Genomic DNA, 19,217 nt, shown 5'->3' on the forward strand with positions numbered 1-19,217 from the left:
CAAATTTATTCTAAAAGGTGACATTAATAAATAATATTAATTATTTATTAATATTACTGCTGCTTGTTCATGATTTGAGGCATATCTTCTAAAACCTTGTAGCATATATACATAGTTCATACTTGGATATTGTTCCATTGTATGGGATATACTGCTTTAATCCATTCACCATCTGTTGGACATTTGAGTTCTTGCCAGTTTTGGTTGTTTTGAATAACAGTATGAAAATCTGTATATGTGTCTGTGCGGAGATGTGTCTTCATTACTTTTTTTTAGTAGATTCAGAGGAGTGAATTGTGGTTGTTTGCTTCACTTTTTAAGCTACTGATGAACTGTTTTCCTTAGTGACTGTATATTTTCTGTTCTTAGCAGCAGTGTGTGAGGGTTTGGGTTTCCATCGCTTGACCAACGCTTGTTATTGCCTCTCTTTTTTGTTTCATTGCAATTCTAGTGTTTTCTTGTCTGCCTTCTTTTTCCCTCACTCCCTTCTTTTCTTCTGCTAAGAAATGATGTGTTGGTGCTAGCTGTTGCTGCAGTTGGAATATCGTTGCTTCTCAGTAGGCAAAGCTGGAATATCTGTTTATGTGTATTCGTACTTATATACGTATGTTTATCCATCTCCATCTATGATTTTTTCATGTCCATATCTTCAGTTCCACTCTTGGACACCCCAGGGTTTTTTTTTGTTTCCTTCCTTTTCTGCAGAATTTTCTGAGAGTGGTGGAAACCTTGTTTAGCATGTTTGCATATTTCATTTCATGCAGGTTTCGTTGCTAACCTCTTTGTCTTGCTGGCCCTTTGACACTTTCGCTGGGCTGTCACCGCTCATGCGTGACCCCCGTTTTCCTCCATCTCCCAGGCCTGTTGCTCAGTTTCTTCTGCCCCCTCAAATAAATAAATAGTGTCCTTCTGCCAGCCTGCTGTGGGCCATTGAAACTCCCTGATGCAGCTGCATGTCTTGGTCAGAGCAATCTAATGGTATTTGAAATGGATTGTTGGGGTTAGGAGAAGTGTAAGTGTAAGAGAGAAAGAGAGACGGAATGAATGAGAATTTTAATGTATGTTATTTTTAGAGGGGTCTGCAAGAAAGGCAGTGTTGAATTCTCCTTACTGGGAATAAATATTTGAGTTTGTTACACAGTGTGTTTCACAGAAGCTTTTTTTCTTTCTCTCTTTCACGTCACAGGAAATCTTGGTTTAGTTTTTAGTTTATTGTGCTGAAATCACCATTTTGTAAATCTTCTCCCCTTTATTTATGTATTTGTCTTCTGAATAGTTTGGATCCAAAAATAGACTTGCTGACTTGAGAAAAATCATATTTTTTGAATTTTTTAACCATCTTAATTGTAGATTAATAGTACACATAGTGGTTTATTTATAAAGGTTTTTTTTTTTTAATAGGTTTATTTTTTTCTGCCTTACACTTTGTTTTTGAATACGTGGGGAAAGTACCTTTTATTAAGAACTCACTAAATAATTTGTTAAGAATCTTCTTTAAAACTTTTAATAAAATTGAAGTATAATATATGCCAAATACAAGTGTATATATGGCCAATGAATAAAATTTCCTGTGACTTAACACTCACTGGGATACAGAATATTAACGACACCCCAAGAAGGGGCTCTCCTTCTCCCCTCTCATTACTCTTCTCTGAAAGTCAGCGGTTTGCTTGAATGTGATTTTTTAACCTAAGGCTTATGCATTTTAATTTTCTTCAGCTTTTTTGAGGTATAATTGACATTACTTGAGTTTTAACAACATAGGTTTCTTTTCTCTAATTTTGATTTTCCTCTACATGGAATTGTACAAGATGCACTCATTTATATCTGGCCACAAAGGTCTACTTCAAATTATTTATCCTCATTGTGGGCAAAGTGTTATGCTAAAAGGTATGATTTTGTTACCTTTTATTAATAAAGGGACATGTTAGGAGGGAAAAAAAATCAGTATATCTCATTATTAAAATCATTAAGAAGTATGCCATCTTTACTCTGGAATATGGGGTCATTAAAATTGATGTTTACAGGTAATTTTCATTGATTTATAAAAATATTTTAAACTCTGAAAGCAGTGTGACTAATTTTCTTTAATTGCAAAGATAACTTGTTGGAAGACAGATTTAGCATTAAATAATCCCAGAATGATAGTAGGGTGGTTAAAACTTTGTCTTAGTTGGGTTTTAGGTTATTTTTGTCCCTATGACACCTTGCAAGCATTTGTCTTTTGAAAACCTTTAAAATATGAATTGAATGCATTATTTTGCATTAGTAGCAGAGCACAGGGGACTTCTCTATACAATCTGAATGCCTCAAAGTATAATTTATAATTTAATTTGCTTTTATAGGCATTTCTCTGGAAATGGCAGCTGTGACAGTGAAGGAAGAATCTGAAGATCCTGATTACTATCAATATAACATTCAAGGTAGTACTATTTAATAAAGTTTTTCTTTCTAGAAATTATTGGTGGTTATAATTAAAATTTGTTAATTGCCTGAATTTCTTAGATATTGTTTTATTGATTGGTCCTTTGGTCCTTGACTAGCAGGTGTATTTGTAATTTCTCAGTGGAATAAAATTGATTTCAAAATGGGGCACTCAAAGTCAGTCTGCAGGGGAAATGTTAAATAATCATTAATATTCTTTAAAAGGACAAGTAAAAGTTGTGGCTTAAGATAGAATTCAATTTTACTTTTCAGAGTTATTTGCAAGGCATAAAAGGTCTTCTAAACCTTTAATATCTATTTGTAGAACAAAAATAACTTCACATTATTTTTATTATTTTAAAAATCTGTAAAAGATCAGACATTATTAAGTTTTAGGTATTTATCATTTTATTCTGTATCTTTTCTTGAGTGATAATCAAGAAGGAATTAAAGGTCATAATTTAACAATGCAGTTTGCTTTTCTGCATTGATGGATTTTAGTTTAGAAGAACATCTCTAGTTTATGGTAAGTTTAATTGTCATAGATGCATAAAGTACATTAAACATTTAAAGTATAAGATCTGTTTGGTTTTATGTATACCCATAAACCCAAAAACATTAGTCTTCACTGCACTCAAGATAATGAAGTGTCCATAACGCTCAAATTTCCTTGAGCCTCTTTGTAATTCACAGCTCTCCCCAGCCAATGGCTGATTTGTTTTCTGTCATTTTATTTTAGTTTGCAGCTTTAAGAAATTTATATAAATGGAATCATCATAAAGTATGTACTGTTTTCTTGGGGTGGGGAGCTGTGACTTTCAAATTTCATGTAATTGTTTTGAAATTCATGCACATTGTTGCCTATGTCGATAGCTAATTCCATCTTGTTGCTGAATGTTACGCCATTGTTCATCGATACCACCATTTATCCCTCCGTCTATTGATGGACATTTTGGTTGTTTCTAGTTCGGGGCTATGAAAAATAAAGTTGCTATGAACATTTGTTTGGAAATAGCGTTCATTTCTCTGGAGTAGATTTCCTAGAACTGGAGTAGCTGAGATCTGTGGTAGGTATTTAAGCTACTGTGCTTTTACTGTTGTGCGTTTACGTCAGTGGGGACAGTAGTTCCTGTGGCTCCGTGTCCTCATTAACACGGGTGTGGTCCGCATTATTTTTAGCCACTTTATTGGGTGTCTTGTGATACCTCTTTTTGGTTTTAATTTGCATTTCTCTAATAGGTTTAGTTCATTTAAAATAATAAGTTTTTATCAGTTCTGGAGTATTGTAAAAGCTAGGGATAAATTTATTTTACTTTGTAATCATGTATACATATATATTAAATCTATGTACATATATTAAGTTGTCTCCTAGTGAATTTCATAATTTTTATGTCAGCTTTGATTGTTTTATTGCCATGATGGTAGTAATCACATGGCTAAAAGTTTTTAATTGAAAAGTTAAAATTTTGGAAAATATTTAGCCATTTAGCAGTTTTTGGTACCTTGCTAACATACTTAATAAACACTGTTTAATAAAATCTTTTTTAGCACATTATATTTAATTTTTTAAAATTAAATTCTGCCTTTATCTGTGGCATTGTCTTTTTAGCTTTGCTGTTACTAGACAGGATTATGTAAGATTTTTTTCCCCCTTTAAAACAGGGAGTGTGAGTGATTAAGGTAATGCTTGAGTAATGGGAGTGGAAATCGGATATTTGTGGAAGAAAAGATTGCTGGAAAGATCAAGTGCAGTTGAAGAAGGTGGGAGCCAGACTATTGATTTTCATCTAGCCTGAGAGATGCAGTCCATGCAGTTTTGGTATTTTTTGCAGTTCTTTGTATATTCTGAATAAAAGTCCTTTGTGATGGGATTTGCAAATAGGTTAATTTGACGATGTCCAACTTAGTGGGGAATTTTTCCCTTGTGTGAATTGTGCTTAAGTACCATACCTAAAAAAAAAAAAATCTTAATTTACAGAGATTTTCTTCTGTGTTTTATAAGCATTTCAATAGTTCTACATTTAAGTCTATAATTGGTTTAGACCTAATTTTTATATATAGTGTGCAGAATTCCAGATTCAAACTTAGACATATGAATATCCAGTTTTTCCAGCACCTTTTGTTGAAAAGGCTATTGTTTTTTTGTTGTAATACTTTTACATCTCAGAATATTCTGTTACATTGTCAGTTTTCTCAAGTGTATCCTGTTACATAGATATTTCTGTTTCTGCCTTTTTCCAAAATTGTATTGTCTTGAGGACCACAGTTTACAAAAGCCCTTGGGCATTTTGGTGGAGATTATGCTGAATCTATAGACTAAATTTGGCTGAATATCTTAATATTGAGTCTTCTGATGCACGAGCATGATATGTGAATGTTGTCTGTTTAGCTCTTCTGGGATTCATCAGTGCTTGGTTTTCAGCATACATTTCTTACACATATTTTTTATAAGATTTATATGTAAGTGTTTAATGTTTTTCATTGTTACCATTAACTATAATTGGTTCTGGCTCTGGAACTGTTTCTGTTTTTTGTTTCTTTTTTACTCAAACATCTAGCTTTTGCAAAATTTCAGTAATTTTTTTCTTTTTTTGCTCTTGTCTTTTTTTTTGTTGCTTTAATTTTAATTTAGTTTTATGTTTCCTAACATGGGATCTTAAATCATTCAGATAATTTCCAATGTAAGTACTTAATGCTGTAGATTTACCTCTTAAGCATTAGTTTAACTGCACCCTATAAACTTAGACATATTAGTATTAATAGTTCTTTTCATTCAGTTCAAAACATTTTCTAGTTTTCCTTGTGATTTCCTCTTTGTCCTTCGGTTTACATGGAAAGTGTAGTCTCTTCAGATACTTGTGCAGTTGTGAGATAGCTTTCTGTTACTGATTTTTAGTTATATTTCCATTACAGTTGGAGAACATTCTTTGTATAAGTTTAGTTATTTTAGATCTGTTAAGGCTGCTTAACAAATGATCATTCAGGTCTGCTGTATTCTTTCTGGCATTTCTCCCCTCTTGTTCTGTCCACCACAAAAGTACTGAAATCTTCATCTGCCTCTGTCTGTCTCTGGCCTCATGCTTTAGGGGTCAGCATGCTGGAGGCTCCCTTTCCCTTGGCTCCTTTCCTGGCAGCCCCCTTTCCAGCCCTGTTACCAGTGTCCTGAATGGTAACAACCTAAGTTAGTTTTGTCTGTTTTTGTAGTTTATGTAAATAGAATCCATCAGTATGTATCAGGCCTCTTCTGTAAAACATGTAATTTGTGAGACATGCTGTTGATTGTACTTACAGATCATTTATTTGCACTGCTGTGTTGTACAGTCAGTACCCATGAGAATGGGTTCCAGAGTCACCCCCTCAACCCCCTCCAGTATCAAAATCCACAGATGATCAAGTCCCTTATATAAAATGGTGTAGTATTTGCATGTAACCTACAGACATCCTCCTGTATTCTTTATTTAAATCATCTCTGTATTACTGAAATATCTAACACAATGTAAATGTTATCTTAGTAACTGCCAGCATGCGCATTTTGCATTTTGCATTCTGGAACTTTCTGGAGTTTTTCTGTTCCAAATATTTTTGATCCGTGCTTGGTTGAATCTGCAGATGCTGAATGCACAGATTCAGATGGCCTACTGTATTCTAAAATGCTTTTTAAAAATGTTTAAAACCCACAAACATAATGTACATGTTCCCAGGTTTACAGAATCTCACATGAGGTAACATGTTGACTGTATTATTGACACCCTTCTTTAGGCCCTTCCTATTCCCGTTTTTTTCTCTGAGTTAACCACTTCACTGAAATTGAGGTTTGCCCCTCCTGATAATGATTTTATACTTTAAATGAGTATACAGTTCCACAGAACATCTTTGGATGTGTATCCAGGCATACACATAATATTTTATGTTTTTTCTCAGGTTTTAACTTTGGCACAAATGGCATCATTCTCTATATGTGTTTTATGTGTGTTCTCCTGTATCAGTACAGGTTTTTGAGATGTACCTATTTTTGTCAGGAACAGGTTGTGGGTATTTTTTTTTTTTTTTAGTATTTGTCCTTTTTTTATGACTGGCTTATTTCCTTCATTTGTTTTTGGCTGCACTAGGTCTTGACTGCTGCACGCAGGCTTGCTCTAGTTACGGCAAGCACAGACTGCTTGGTTTGCAGCGTGCGGGCTTCTCATTACTGTGGCTTCTCTTGTTGCGTAGCACTGGCTCTAGGCACACGGGCTCAGTAGTTGTGGCACACAGGCTTAGTTGCCCCGCGCCGAGTGGGATCTTCCTGGACCAGGGATCGAACCCGGGTCCCCTGCACGGGCAGGCCGATTCCCACTGGACTACCAGGGAAGTCCCACGTACTGATGTAATACTGTCATTGCAGTAGTTACATATGTGATTATACTACAGTTCATTTGTTCATTCTTGTACTTTAAAACCATTCATGTTTTCTGCGAAACTTTTGGAATTCTAAAATAGACTTGGACACGTCTCTATGTACCTATCAGTCTCCTTCTAAGATGGGTCAGATGTGAGCACTGGGAAAGCGTGATTTGTCTGCAAAAACGGGTAGACACTCCTCAAGTTGTGAGGGTGCGTGTGCGACTCATTTAATGACAAAGAAAGTCCAAGTCATGTGCTATTAAAACGTGCCTAAAATTAACATAATTTGATAGTATAGTGATATGTGAAGGTAGCTGGGCAAATATTAACCAAAAGAAACCAAGTTTAGTAATAATAATTTGAGGCCAAAAAAGGAAAAACATAACAAGTACAAAAAGTAAGGCTATATAATCAATATACTAATAAATTACTAAGTTGATAGAATAATCATCAACTTTTATTACCTAAAAATGTAGCCTCAAAAGTCAAAGTAAAAAATTGATTCAATTTGATGTAGTTGATAAATTTGTGAATACAGTCATGGGAGATTTTAACGAATGATGATGCTTATAAAGTAGAGTATTTGAACTCTGCAGTTGATGAACATAAGCCAATTCATGTATATCCAGAATTCCATACCCAGCAAATAAATGTTTATTTACAAAATATGGAACTTTTACAAAAATAAACTTTATAATTGCTTATGGATAGCCTTGAGAAATTGCCAGAAAATATTGTAATTAATTAGAAATCAATAATAAACATGTTATTTAAAATAGAAATCCTATACCATGGGAATCCTAAGAAATATACTTTCGCTTAAAGAGGACCTTATTAAATAATTTAGAGCAGAACAATATTGATAATGATATATAAGCTAGACTTGTGGAAGAGCAGCGACAGCAGTATTATGAAGTCAATATATTTTGCTATCGTACAATACATTTTTTCTGTATATTTTAAGCCTCGGTTACGTGACTAGGAAGCAGTGAATCTGGCATTTGAAGTCAGGTCTCTCATCGAACATTTTGCTCTTCATTGAGACTCGAAATATAAATAATTTTTCTGTTTTCCGTGAAATTATTTTCTATGCTATATCCTTCACTTATAATGTATACTTTTGTGCCTCTTCATGAAATTCCTCATGCATTTGCAAAGCCTTTAAAAAGTCTTAGGATGTTTTCCAAAAAATATTCAGAGAAAGTGAAGTGGTTTGTATTTATTTCAGATATGAACATGTTTATGTTAAGTAGATGTTGAGAACACAATGTTTTGTTCTCTTTTAAATCGATTACTGTCACTAAAAGCATAATACATGCAAGTGTGTTGTCAGTATCTATAGCAGTCTGTGAAGGTTTAATTAAGACAAAATACATTGTATATTAATTATTGGGGAAAATCATGTTATTAAAAATTTTTATGGATCTGTAGAGAAAGGATTTTTGAATTAATAATTGTCATATTTCTATTTCAGTGGAGTTTCAAGCTTATTGATAGGTTAATTGCATGATTTTAGAGATTCTAAGGAAGGTATAACAATTTGATTCTGCATTTTTCTTTAGTATGGCAAAGCATTAAGACAAATATTTGTCAAGGAAGAAACAAATGCACCTTGTAAGATATATCTGCGCTTGTAACCTATATGAAGTAAAAGTTACAGTTTGCTGTCACGAACATGACCCATATCCACCGTTTTAGACATTTCATTCCCATTCAATTCATATTTAGACATTTTCAGAATTTCTTTTGACTATCTGTATATGGCTTTATCTGAATACACTTTTCCCATTCACTAAGACCATAAATTGACACCGTTCATTTGTCAGTCTTTTTTTTTTTTTTGCTTTTTTTTTTTACCCATGAAAAGGCTGTAGTATTCCATATCTCTCACCCAAATTTGTTTGCTGAAGTGACCCAAAATCTATTTTTGGGATTCGTTTTGAAGTGTTATCTTTGTGTCCCAAAGCAGGCCCTTCTGAAACTGATGATGTTGATGACAAACTCCCCCTTTCGAAGTCTTTGCAAGGTATAACTTTTTCACTTCCGTTTTCCCACATAATGTTCTTATGTAATGTTTCTTTATACTGGACAGACTGTGTTTTTGTATTTATATCTGTATTATTACTTTTCTAAATGGAAAAGGAAATGTATTGGCCTTTTTTTTTTTGAAACATAAATGAACTTCACAAGCAACAATTTTTGAAAACCAATTTTCCCTTTTGTGAATCTAGTAATGAATCTCGAAATGGGTACATGACACACTTTCATATTTAAGGTAAAGTACACATTTATACCTTATATCAGAATAGTCAGAAATAAGGCTTATATTGTATAGTTAGTAATGTAAATATCAGTAAGGTCATGTTGATACTTAATGTTTAGAAAGATTGTAAGATATCATTTGTAAATCCCTAATTTTATTGATTGAATGTCTTTTGGGGAATTTCTGTGTAGTGTTCCCTCCCTTGATGACCATAGGCTATTTGTGATGGCTTTACTTCACCTCTGCTTATTCCGGCTTTGAGTGCATTAGATTTCATTCTTTTTTCTTCTTTGACTGCACTACGCAGCATGTGGGGTCCTAGTTCCCCCACCAGGATTGAACCCACGCATTGGGAGCACAGAATATTAACCACTGGACCACCAGGAAAGTCCCAAGATGTCTTTTCTTTAGCTCTACTTTTAATATAAATGTAATTGCTTGACGTACATTTGGAGAGAACAAAAAGTATGCACAGAATCATCCTTTACATGGACTGTTATCGTGTTATGACCTGATGGAATATCACCTTAGTTATTCTTAGCCAGCCTTCCCTTTTTAAGTACTGGTCCTTTCTCCATTATCTCTCCTTGTATTGACCTCACATTTTTGTTTTCTTTGGCATTACAGTCAAAGAATCCAGTGCTCCATAAATTCAAATATTAATGTTTAATGGGTAGAGGGGAGCCGTATGTTGAGAAAGCATAATTTAAGGAGTTAAGAATAATTCTTGGCTATAGATTTATAGATTTACCCATTGTTTTGAGCTCAGGTGAGTTTTCAGAACATAAAATAAATGGAAAAGAATCCCAAGATAATTAGAGCTCCATAAAATTAGACATGGAAAACCCTAAATTTTTGGTCTTAGCATGGTACTTTAAATTTGGAGGTGCTAGGCACTAAATGACAGTTTTTTTAAACTGTAGTCAGTGCTCTTTAAAAATCAAGATAAAAGTGTATAAAACCTGTGTCCGGAGGTGGGGGTTACCTTTAGTATAGTTTCTTAAATTAGTTATCAGTGGATGACAAAATAGACCTGATGTTTCCTCCTGCCCCCTTGCTTTATTCTTCCCTATGGGTAATACATTTTTATTTCTACAAGAAGGCAATGATTTTAAATCTTCTCGATGTTAGTACCTCAGACATTTAAGGACAGAGGATCAATAGTCCGGGGCAGTTTGGGCACTTAACCTAATTGGCTCTCTTGGGTTTTAGATGACTTCTTTCCTGTTTATGAGTAAAGTTTCTCCAGTAGGATGAGCCTGTTCACTGTTGAATGCCTAACCTGATACATTGCTTTATGTTCCAGTTTGTAGAAGCAGGCAGATTATATTACCTGAATTAAAATGCTTTTGAGACTAAAGGTAGTATCTTAAGTTTTAACTTCTGCATTTCCTTTAAGTGCAACTTTGATTAAATAATGGGGATTTAGTTTCCATAGCTTCCACTGTAGTACAAATGGAAAGCAAGAAACGTTTCACAGCCAAACCTGAACTTGTGTTTCTCGACTTGATAGAGTCTTAGGAGCAAAGACAGACTGACTCTGATGTGTGTTTTTGTGTAAGTGCATCAAATGGCAGATGAGCCTGGCACTCTGAAACCCATTATTCTAGTTCTCAAATTGGAATATCAATCAGTAATTATATCGTGTAGTTCTAGTAACTCATATGAAATCCCCAAACCTACTTAGGTCTACTCTACATGTTTGCATTTTAAAGTAATTCTTTGAGTTTTCATACAGAAGTGTTAACATGTTTTTCTGAATTAGATAATATTGTTTGAATTAACTGCTAAGAAGTTAAAAGAATCAGCTTGCATTTGTGTTTTTATTTGCATTGTTACCTAGTTTCTCTTCTTCCAGCGTCAGTCTTTATTGGTTCATTATATGGGCTTATCTTCTTTTTAGGAAGCCATCATTCTTCAGAGGGCAATGAAGGAACAGAAATGGAAGTACCAGCAGAAGGTTAGATTTGGGAATTTTTACTTTGCTGTATTTATATTGTGTTGTTCTGTACTACAGGGAATACTATCCTTAAAGCCTTATTTGGAAATAAAATGATTGTTATGGTGTACCTTCTTAGCTAACGGGTGTTTTCTTTTAGCCCTAAAGATGTTATCCCTCTTTTACTGTATTGAATAGTAAAGCATGTGGGGACTAAAATTTAAGTGGTAAGTAAAATTCTTCATGATGCAAAACGTTGCCCGTTTTTTCTTGGTCATCTTATGCCATATTTGGAAAGAATGGTTTTAATATTTAAAATTTAAATTATTACTGGCTCTGTTCATATTAGGGTAATGTCGTCTACATAAGATTACTAAAAGAGAGATGATCTAGCTGCTCATTCTTATACCTACAGCCACCCTGTGGAACTGCTTTGTTAACCAGCCATCCTTCTTTGATTGTAGGATTGAATGAATATTCAGCTATAGCTTTTTAAGTTATTGGAATCTTGAGTTAAACCGTTATCATGCAGAATGGCTTCCTAATTTGTAAACTGTTTAGATAGTTCCAAAAGAATTTTTGTAGGTTTCTCCCAAGGAAAATAAGTGGTAAGGCAACTGGATCTTATTTTAGAATTATTATTTCTCATATAAGCTGGTCATATCAAGCCTAATTTTTTTAAGACTAAAAAAGGAGTCTATTCTGTACCTTTTTATTCTTTATATTTGCTTTTTTATTTTTTTTTAAATCCATAATTTGATATTTTACCCTCTTTGAGTGGCGGGAGTTCCAAAGGTCTTTGGAAAGTTGACTAATCTTTCTAAATTCAGATTTAGAAGTGGAGTATTCTAATGGGCCTCCCGGGTGGCTCAGAGGGTAAAGCATCTGCCCGCAGTGCGGGAGACTTGTGTTCGATCCCTGGGTCAGGAAGATGCCCTGGAGAAGGGAAAGGCACTCCACTCCGGTACTCTTGCCTGGAAAATCCCATGGACGGAGAAGGCTTGTAGGCTACAGTCCATGGGGTCGCAAAGAGTCGGACACGACTGAGCGACTTCACTTCACTTCAGTGGAATACATTTCTTACAGAAATACTGAGATACTCATTCAAAATAATATTTTAAATTTCTTGTTGAATTTTTTTAATAGAGATGGTGTTGGTGAATTTTTTTTTTGGTTTGTTTTCTTTTACTGTGTGGAGGTAATTAGATATTTCCTCTGTAACAAAATCCTGTTTTAGATAGGCAGTATTTACAACAAGGAAATAACCTGATTACAAGATGAATCATACTGGTGTTCACTGGGCAATGTGATTTAGATATTAGGCTTCGAATCACTTTATTTTTGAGGAAATTTTTATTGTCATATTGCAGTGTTAATAGAGTTGAAGTTAGGTTCTAGTCTTTATTCTTCTACTAACAAGTGAACATAATCTTTGGCAAATCAATTAATCTCTCAACCTTTGCAAAATGAAAGGAGAGTTGATAAAGATACTCTCTAGCTGAGCTTCCAGCACTAACATTCTGATGTACATTTGTTTTATGTAGTAACACAAATATTTAATTTTATAAAGTACGTTACGTGCAAAGTTAGTCAGGTGATAACAGTCCTCCTGTCTGTATTTGTTACAGTAGTCACTGTTTTGATATGAAGGTTCCCACTGCAAAAACGTGGTTTTATTTAACAATATAAGCCACTCCTGGTATTTCTGAAAGAAGAGGAGAAATAGCTTTTTTTGTTTTTTTTTTTTACATAAGAAAGCCTTTGTTTATATCCTAGCACCTTCTAGTTACAGCAGGAAATTTTATTTTAACTTCATTATAATCTTACTCCTCTAGAAAGTTTGGTCCTTTAACGCAGGTAACTTGGTATTGTCTAATAGTTTTCCAGAGTTTCTCTACTTTCTGTTTTCTCTTCTCCCTGTTTAAAAGGGTCAGAGATTTTCATTTAACAAGTATGAGGTGAATTCAAATGACAGTAAAATTTTATGGTAGGCTGCTTTTGGAATATCAAATCCGTAAAATGTTGGAACATAATAGAAAGTGCTTTATAATGAATGTCATTTTAGAATTTTATTTTTTTCAAGATTCTACTCAACATGTCCCTTCAGAAACAAGTGAGGACCCCGAAGTTGAGGTGACTATTGAAGGTTAGTTACCTAAAAGCCTTGATTCCAAAAGTGTACTTCTGGTCATAAAAATTATTTGTCACATTCACATTGCCAAGTATGCATTTCATTCATTTTTAAAGGAAACTTGTGGGAAAAAAAAAAAAAATGGAAGCATATATGTGTATGTGTGACTAAAGTAACCACATCCCACAGCATACCCAATGCTTTGGGAGTTTTAGACAGCAAAAGTCAGCTGTGAAGATGAGTGGTGGACCAGGCTATATACTGGTACTTTCTACCATTGGGAAACAGATAATTTTTAAAAAGAGAAAACTATGACCAGACCGGGTGCACACAGAAATAGATTTATAACCTATTACTGAGCTGTGACGTAGGAGCCTTACTTAGTACTGGGACCCCGGTTGTCAGCCTTAGTGAAGTGGAGGAGAAAGTATTGATAGTTCAATTTCTAAAGCAAATTTTCCCCTTAAAATGCTAACATATAATGTGTCCTTCAAAACTTTTGAAGCAGCAGCTATAAAAATATTCTAAACTAATCTATATCAAGTTGCTTCAGACAGAGTTTCTTCTTCAGAGATAGCACCTGAATTCAGATGAGCCAGTGTGTCCTGCATTATTTAAAGGTTCAGCTAATTAATAACAGGAGCATGCCTTATATTTCATAATTATTAAGTGTATTGATTTTTTTCCTTTTAAGTTATCTCACATGACTCCTATGAGTTTTTTTTTCTCCTCAAAGTAATTCTTTTCTAAAGCAAAAATCTTAACCCCCGCCCTGCTCCAGTGTCTCTCTACTCAGTGGTGGATGTCACTTTATTGTGACATCTAAAAATAAGTTAGATATGTACACATACATTTAGTTTGGCAAAAATTAATAGGTGTTTTCAGTGTACAGCTTTATAATGAGCAAGTGAAATACACATATATCACATTTCCCATAGTGTTTTTCTCATAACTTTACATCTTGGTACTTCACTATTTTTTTTTAACTGCTGCATAACCTGTCTTGGTTTGCCATCTCTGTCTCTCCTTTTCTTCTTTGTTTATAATAACCTGTCTTTTCCTGGTGTCCACTGGTTATTTATGGTGTTTGGCTATTTCAGACTACTGAAAATGTTTGTCTTCATATAAGCTGATTGGTAGCTTTCGCCCAGTATCAGAAATTTTCTCCTACTTTGCATGTTGACATCTCAGTTAATTTAATATACACATTTTATCATTAGCATAATTTTACTAACCTAAAATTGTTTTGAATTGTTTCTAGTCTAGCATTTAATAATTTAATTTATTCATTTAGTCATTCATTCGTTTATTCATTGGCCACACCAGGCAGTTTGTAGGATCTTAGTTCCCTAACCAGGGATTGAATCAGCGCCCTCCTCCCCACTGCTGCAGAGGAAGTGTGAAGTTTTAACCCCTGGACCGCCAGGGAAGTCCTTAATAATTGGCTTTAAATTAGAAGCTCAACTGTGAGAAGAAAATCTAGATTATATAATATCTAGATATTATAAATTAAAATTATAAGTTAAAATCTAGATATTATAAATACTCAGAATCTTTCCCTTCCTGTAGAGATAAGAAAAGCAGATGATGATTAAAATTATTAGCATAGGGACTCCCCTGTTGGTCCAGTGGCTAAGACTGAGCACTCTCAATGCAGTAGACCTGAGTTCAATCCCAGATCAGGGAACTAGATCCGACATGCTGCAACTAAGATCTGGCGCAGGCAAATAAATATTTTATAAAATTATTAGCGTAAAAAATTATTAGCATAAACCTTTAAAATAGGACTAGTAACCACACTGATTTATCTTAAACCTTGAAACCCATAAAGGCTATATTAGAATTGCTTAGAAAATAAACACTTGCTTTCCATAGTGTAAACCTTTAAAAGGATATCAAAATAATTAAGAAATCAATAGCTTACAAACCTGAAACATGTGTCAGTCTTTTCAGTTTTCATTCTTTGAAGGGAATGATAAATCCCATTTCTTTTAAACTAAGACATAGTACCAAAATGTTGATTTATCATCCATATTTTCCAATAGTAGAATTTTGCTATTGAGGCTGCTGCTTTATGTTCAGAAGACCAGAGAAATACCAGGTCTGTGTAAAGTAATTACTTTTCCTAGTAACATTTTCCATGGGATATATGCTCACAAACAAGCTATATACCAACTCTAATTAAATTGTTAATAAATTGTTATCTGTATATTATGGAAGGTAAATTTTAAGTCTGTGATACTAACAAGGAAGGTCAAATGAGAACTCACATCCACATCTTTTTGATAAGTATATTGTATTTTTTTTTTTTCTAGAAAGATGAGTATAGATGGTAGAAACTAGAAAAATATCCATGGTTAGAAAATTAAATTTCGATACATTCTAATATTAGAAAAATATATCACACATTGAAATGGTAACTTTTAAAACATATAAGAGATCTGGAAAAAGACCTCTAGTGTATGTAATATGCTTAGTAGTGGGGTGGGGGGTAGGAGCCTCCTTTCCCGAATAAGGCATGTTTAAAAGGAGAAGTGTGCCTAGAGGACTGTGTTAGTTTTCTTTAGGAAAATCCTTGTACTTGAAAAGAAATAAGACAGTCCTGCTTGCATGGTGTTGACTTTCGTTTTCTCCTATTGTATATTCCTGCATTTCCCAAAAAGTTTATAGAAAAGAAAAAAGAAACTTAGTCTTCAAGTGAGCTTTGTAAGATTTTCCACATTAACCTTGGTATCTTTATTTGCCATTATGTGACTGTGTTATGAAGGGTCTGATTGAGACCGATGCAGACATGTTATCCTGCAAGAAACAGTCCCCTGAGCGGAGATCTGCTCTTCATTTGTTGTTGTTCAGTCTCAGTCATGTCTGACTCTTCGCAACCCCATGAACTGCAGCGTGCTAGCCTTCCCTTCCCTTTTTGGTGATCTGTGTGTTATTGAAGTCAGTGGTGCACATGTGGAACCTCTGTGACCTCGGTTTGGGAAACGGCCCTTAGAGTTATGTGGCTGTGCCTGCCTTGATTTCATAAACACCATGACTTCATTTTTGGGTAAAATCAGACTGTTGTCAGGACTTTGGCTTAGGCATGTGTTTGATAAGGGCAGAGAAAATCTTGCCCCAGAATTATCTGAAGTCTGGCTGTCATGAATGAGCTTAAAATGGAAAGTATTTTGCTTTAAAAGAGTTACCTTATATGCAGTTCACTTTCAAACATTTTTCCCCAACTTGAGCCGTTCACATGTGTTCATTTGGCTGAGGCATAACCCCCTGATTATTATTATTTGTCTTCAGATTGCTTTTAAATACATTGAAAGGGTTTCATGTCTTCTTTTTTTTTTTACAATTTTTAAAATTTCATGTCTTAAGTAAAACTCCTTGAAATTTAAGGTTTTCTTCAGGAAATAAATTAATTACATAAATATTTACACATAGGAATGCAGTTCATAACACCTCATATATATACACATGGACTACTCTTTGGATAACACTGTTTTAGGGTTTCAGTAGTGGATTTCATCCTCTGATGGTATCCTTTTTTTGTGAAATTTAGAAAATTTTGACTGTCGCACATAATTTTCAGGATTCTGCTATTCAAACGTTCATTTATCAGTCCACAAATATCAGACACCTTGTATGTACTGAAGGCTGGACTAAGTGTTAAAGATTTTGGAATGAACAAGATAGGAAAGTCCATTGGAGGGTTTTGAATAAGGAAGTAGTAAATTCTTTCTTTTTGAAGAAACAGGGCCGCTGTAAAGACTGAGAGAGCAGATGATAATGGAAGCAAAGCAATTATAGTTACTCAGTTTAATTATTCTTATAAATGTTACTTGAGAGTTTGTAGAATCTATATAATTGAGTATGTTATCATTTGAATATTTTGTTTTTAATTTTACAGTTGCTAACAAATCACTTAGTTGACATCCAATTATTATATAAAAATTGGACTTTGGAGGCGTTAGGACCTGGATCCGTGGGTGAAAAATGCCATTTATTAATTTGAAATGTGGAGGGTAATTAATAGCTCCAAGTAATTTCAAGGGAGAGGGTACCTGATTTGTTTCATTTCTTTGAGTTTGAATAGGTATCAGATTATTTGATAAAATGACCAATTTGATCTTGTTGAAAATAATAAGTATAAAAAAAGTTTTTATATGTTAATGCATTCATCAATAATTAGATAAATTCAGTAACACATTTGAGCTCTGATTTCTGTGTTATTTATGGGCATTTCTGTAAGTAGTATGTTGCAAAAAGGAAAACCAGGTTTTTCTCGATAGAAATTTTGACTTGGGGACTATCCCTGCCCTTTTTTCATGGGGTGGGAGGCTTGTTTTTAGCGCTGCAGCATAGCTAGCCCATATTCTTCACTCATTTGCAGCTTTTGCATGCTAAAATACCTTGAAATTCATTTTATAAGCTTCTAGTTTTGAAGATATAAACATTTTTAGTTTGGGCTTAAATTTGAAGCATCCAGAGATGCGTGTTTTTTTTTTTTTTTTTTTTTTTTTACACAAATGTGATTGTTTATAATGTGGAAGTGCCATGATAATTAGAAAACAGTGCTCCCTGCTAAACTGATTGTTAGAGGCAGACTGATTTCTGCGACAAAGAAATAATTTTAATCCTCTGTGAAATGAATTGTGAGGTCAAGAGTAACGTTTTCTCATGCTTTCCCAGAATCAGAGTGTTTTGCTGCAGTAGTGGAGAAAAAAAATAGGTGTGTTTGAGTTCATAGCTCTTCTTGACGTAATTCCATATTTCATATAAATTAAAACACTCTTTATAATTACATAGTATATGAAATGGGTTAGTCTTTTAATAGAATTTATGTTGTGGTATTTTATTATCACAAATAACTTCACCTGTTCACATTTAATAGATTGACTTCATTATTGTCTCGAGAGATAAACGCTTTTTAATGTTTTACAGTCTTTGTTAAATCATTTGCTAACTTGTTAAAAAACACTCTCCTAGATTTGTCTTTTTTCTAGTTATGGTCAAGGAGGTTATTTTTATAAAATATATTTATACTATTAAATCCTTTTGTTTTAAAGTAAGTTAATCTGATTGAAGAAATGCGGTTGTTGGACACTAAAGAAAAGCAAAGCTCTCTTGCCCTTTCCCCTTCACCTCAGTTTCAAACTTTTCAGATTACAGTTGGATGAATTTTGTTACCATCATAAGCTATAGTTTCTTCATTTATTTTATACTCTACCAGTTTTCATTTTATCTAATTTAATTAACAGTCATTTAAAATTACAATTTATAGAAATATTTAGGCTATATTAGCCTTTAAGGAAAATTGTTTTGTTTTAAATATCATTGCTTAATGTTCATAAAGGAATACACTGAATACAGTTAAAATGCTTGAATAGTATCCATAGGTCAGATAAGTATATTTCACTTTATCCTTTGCAGACTAGCCTAAAAATATTCTTTGGCTTCTAAAAATTTGTTTGGAAATTGGAAAAGGATTTTGTCTGTCTGTTTTCAGAAGCCAAACATTAGAGATACCTAATATGTTTTCCAAAATACATCTACTTGGGGCATTAAATAATTAGTTTCAAACCTATTATGGAATCTTTTGACTATTTTTAATCCTTATACTAACTTAGGAGCCCAAGATTCTTCATAGTCAAGTTTTTGTTTTACTGGTAGTTTGTCATTTTAAAATTGTTCTTTACTACAGATTATTTTTTTCAGAATGTGCTTTTCTACAGTGGAATTTAGCACTTGAGAGTTTTTATAGTGTCGTACGTTGTTTATGGGATAGCTTTTGTCTGAAGTAGTGTATGTTAGAGTAGTGCTTTTATATTTACCAGCGCCTGTGCTGTGCTTAGTTGCTCAGTTGTGTCCAGCTCTTTGTGACCCCATGGACTATAGCCTTACAGGCTCCTCCATCCTTGGGATTTTTCAGGAAAGAATACTGGAGTGGGTTGCCATTTCCTTTTCCAGATTTCCCGGCATGTAAATAAGTCCTAATATGACTTTATCTGGCCCCAGTGACGCAATACTTTTTTCTCCTGTTGGTTTGAATGGTCAGTAAATGATTTCAGGTTTTTAGAAATCTGTTG

At 33.8% G+C, this 19,217-nt stretch overlaps 1 protein-coding gene across 1 annotated transcript in view; it reads left to right on the forward strand.

Annotated features, from left to right (window-relative positions):
- Positions 1-19,217, forward strand: part of GTF2I (general transcription factor IIi) — an 86,098-nt gene that overhangs the window by 34,801 nt on the left and 32,080 nt on the right. The window contains exons 9-12 of the mRNA XM_052654120.1: positions 2,346-2,423; positions 8,774-8,833; positions 10,974-11,030; positions 13,093-13,155. Of these exons, the coding sequence (XP_052510080.1) occupies positions 2,346-2,423; positions 8,774-8,833; positions 10,974-11,030; positions 13,093-13,155 (258 nt within the window). The remainder of the gene's footprint in view (positions 1-2,345; positions 2,424-8,773; positions 8,834-10,973; positions 11,031-13,092; positions 13,156-19,217) is intronic.

The sequence above is a fragment of the Budorcas taxicolor genome, chromosome 2, assembly GCF_023091745.1.
Source record: "Budorcas taxicolor isolate Tak-1 chromosome 2, Takin1.1, whole genome shotgun sequence".
Classification (NCBI taxonomy): Eukaryota; Metazoa; Chordata; class Mammalia; order Artiodactyla; family Bovidae; genus Budorcas; species Budorcas taxicolor.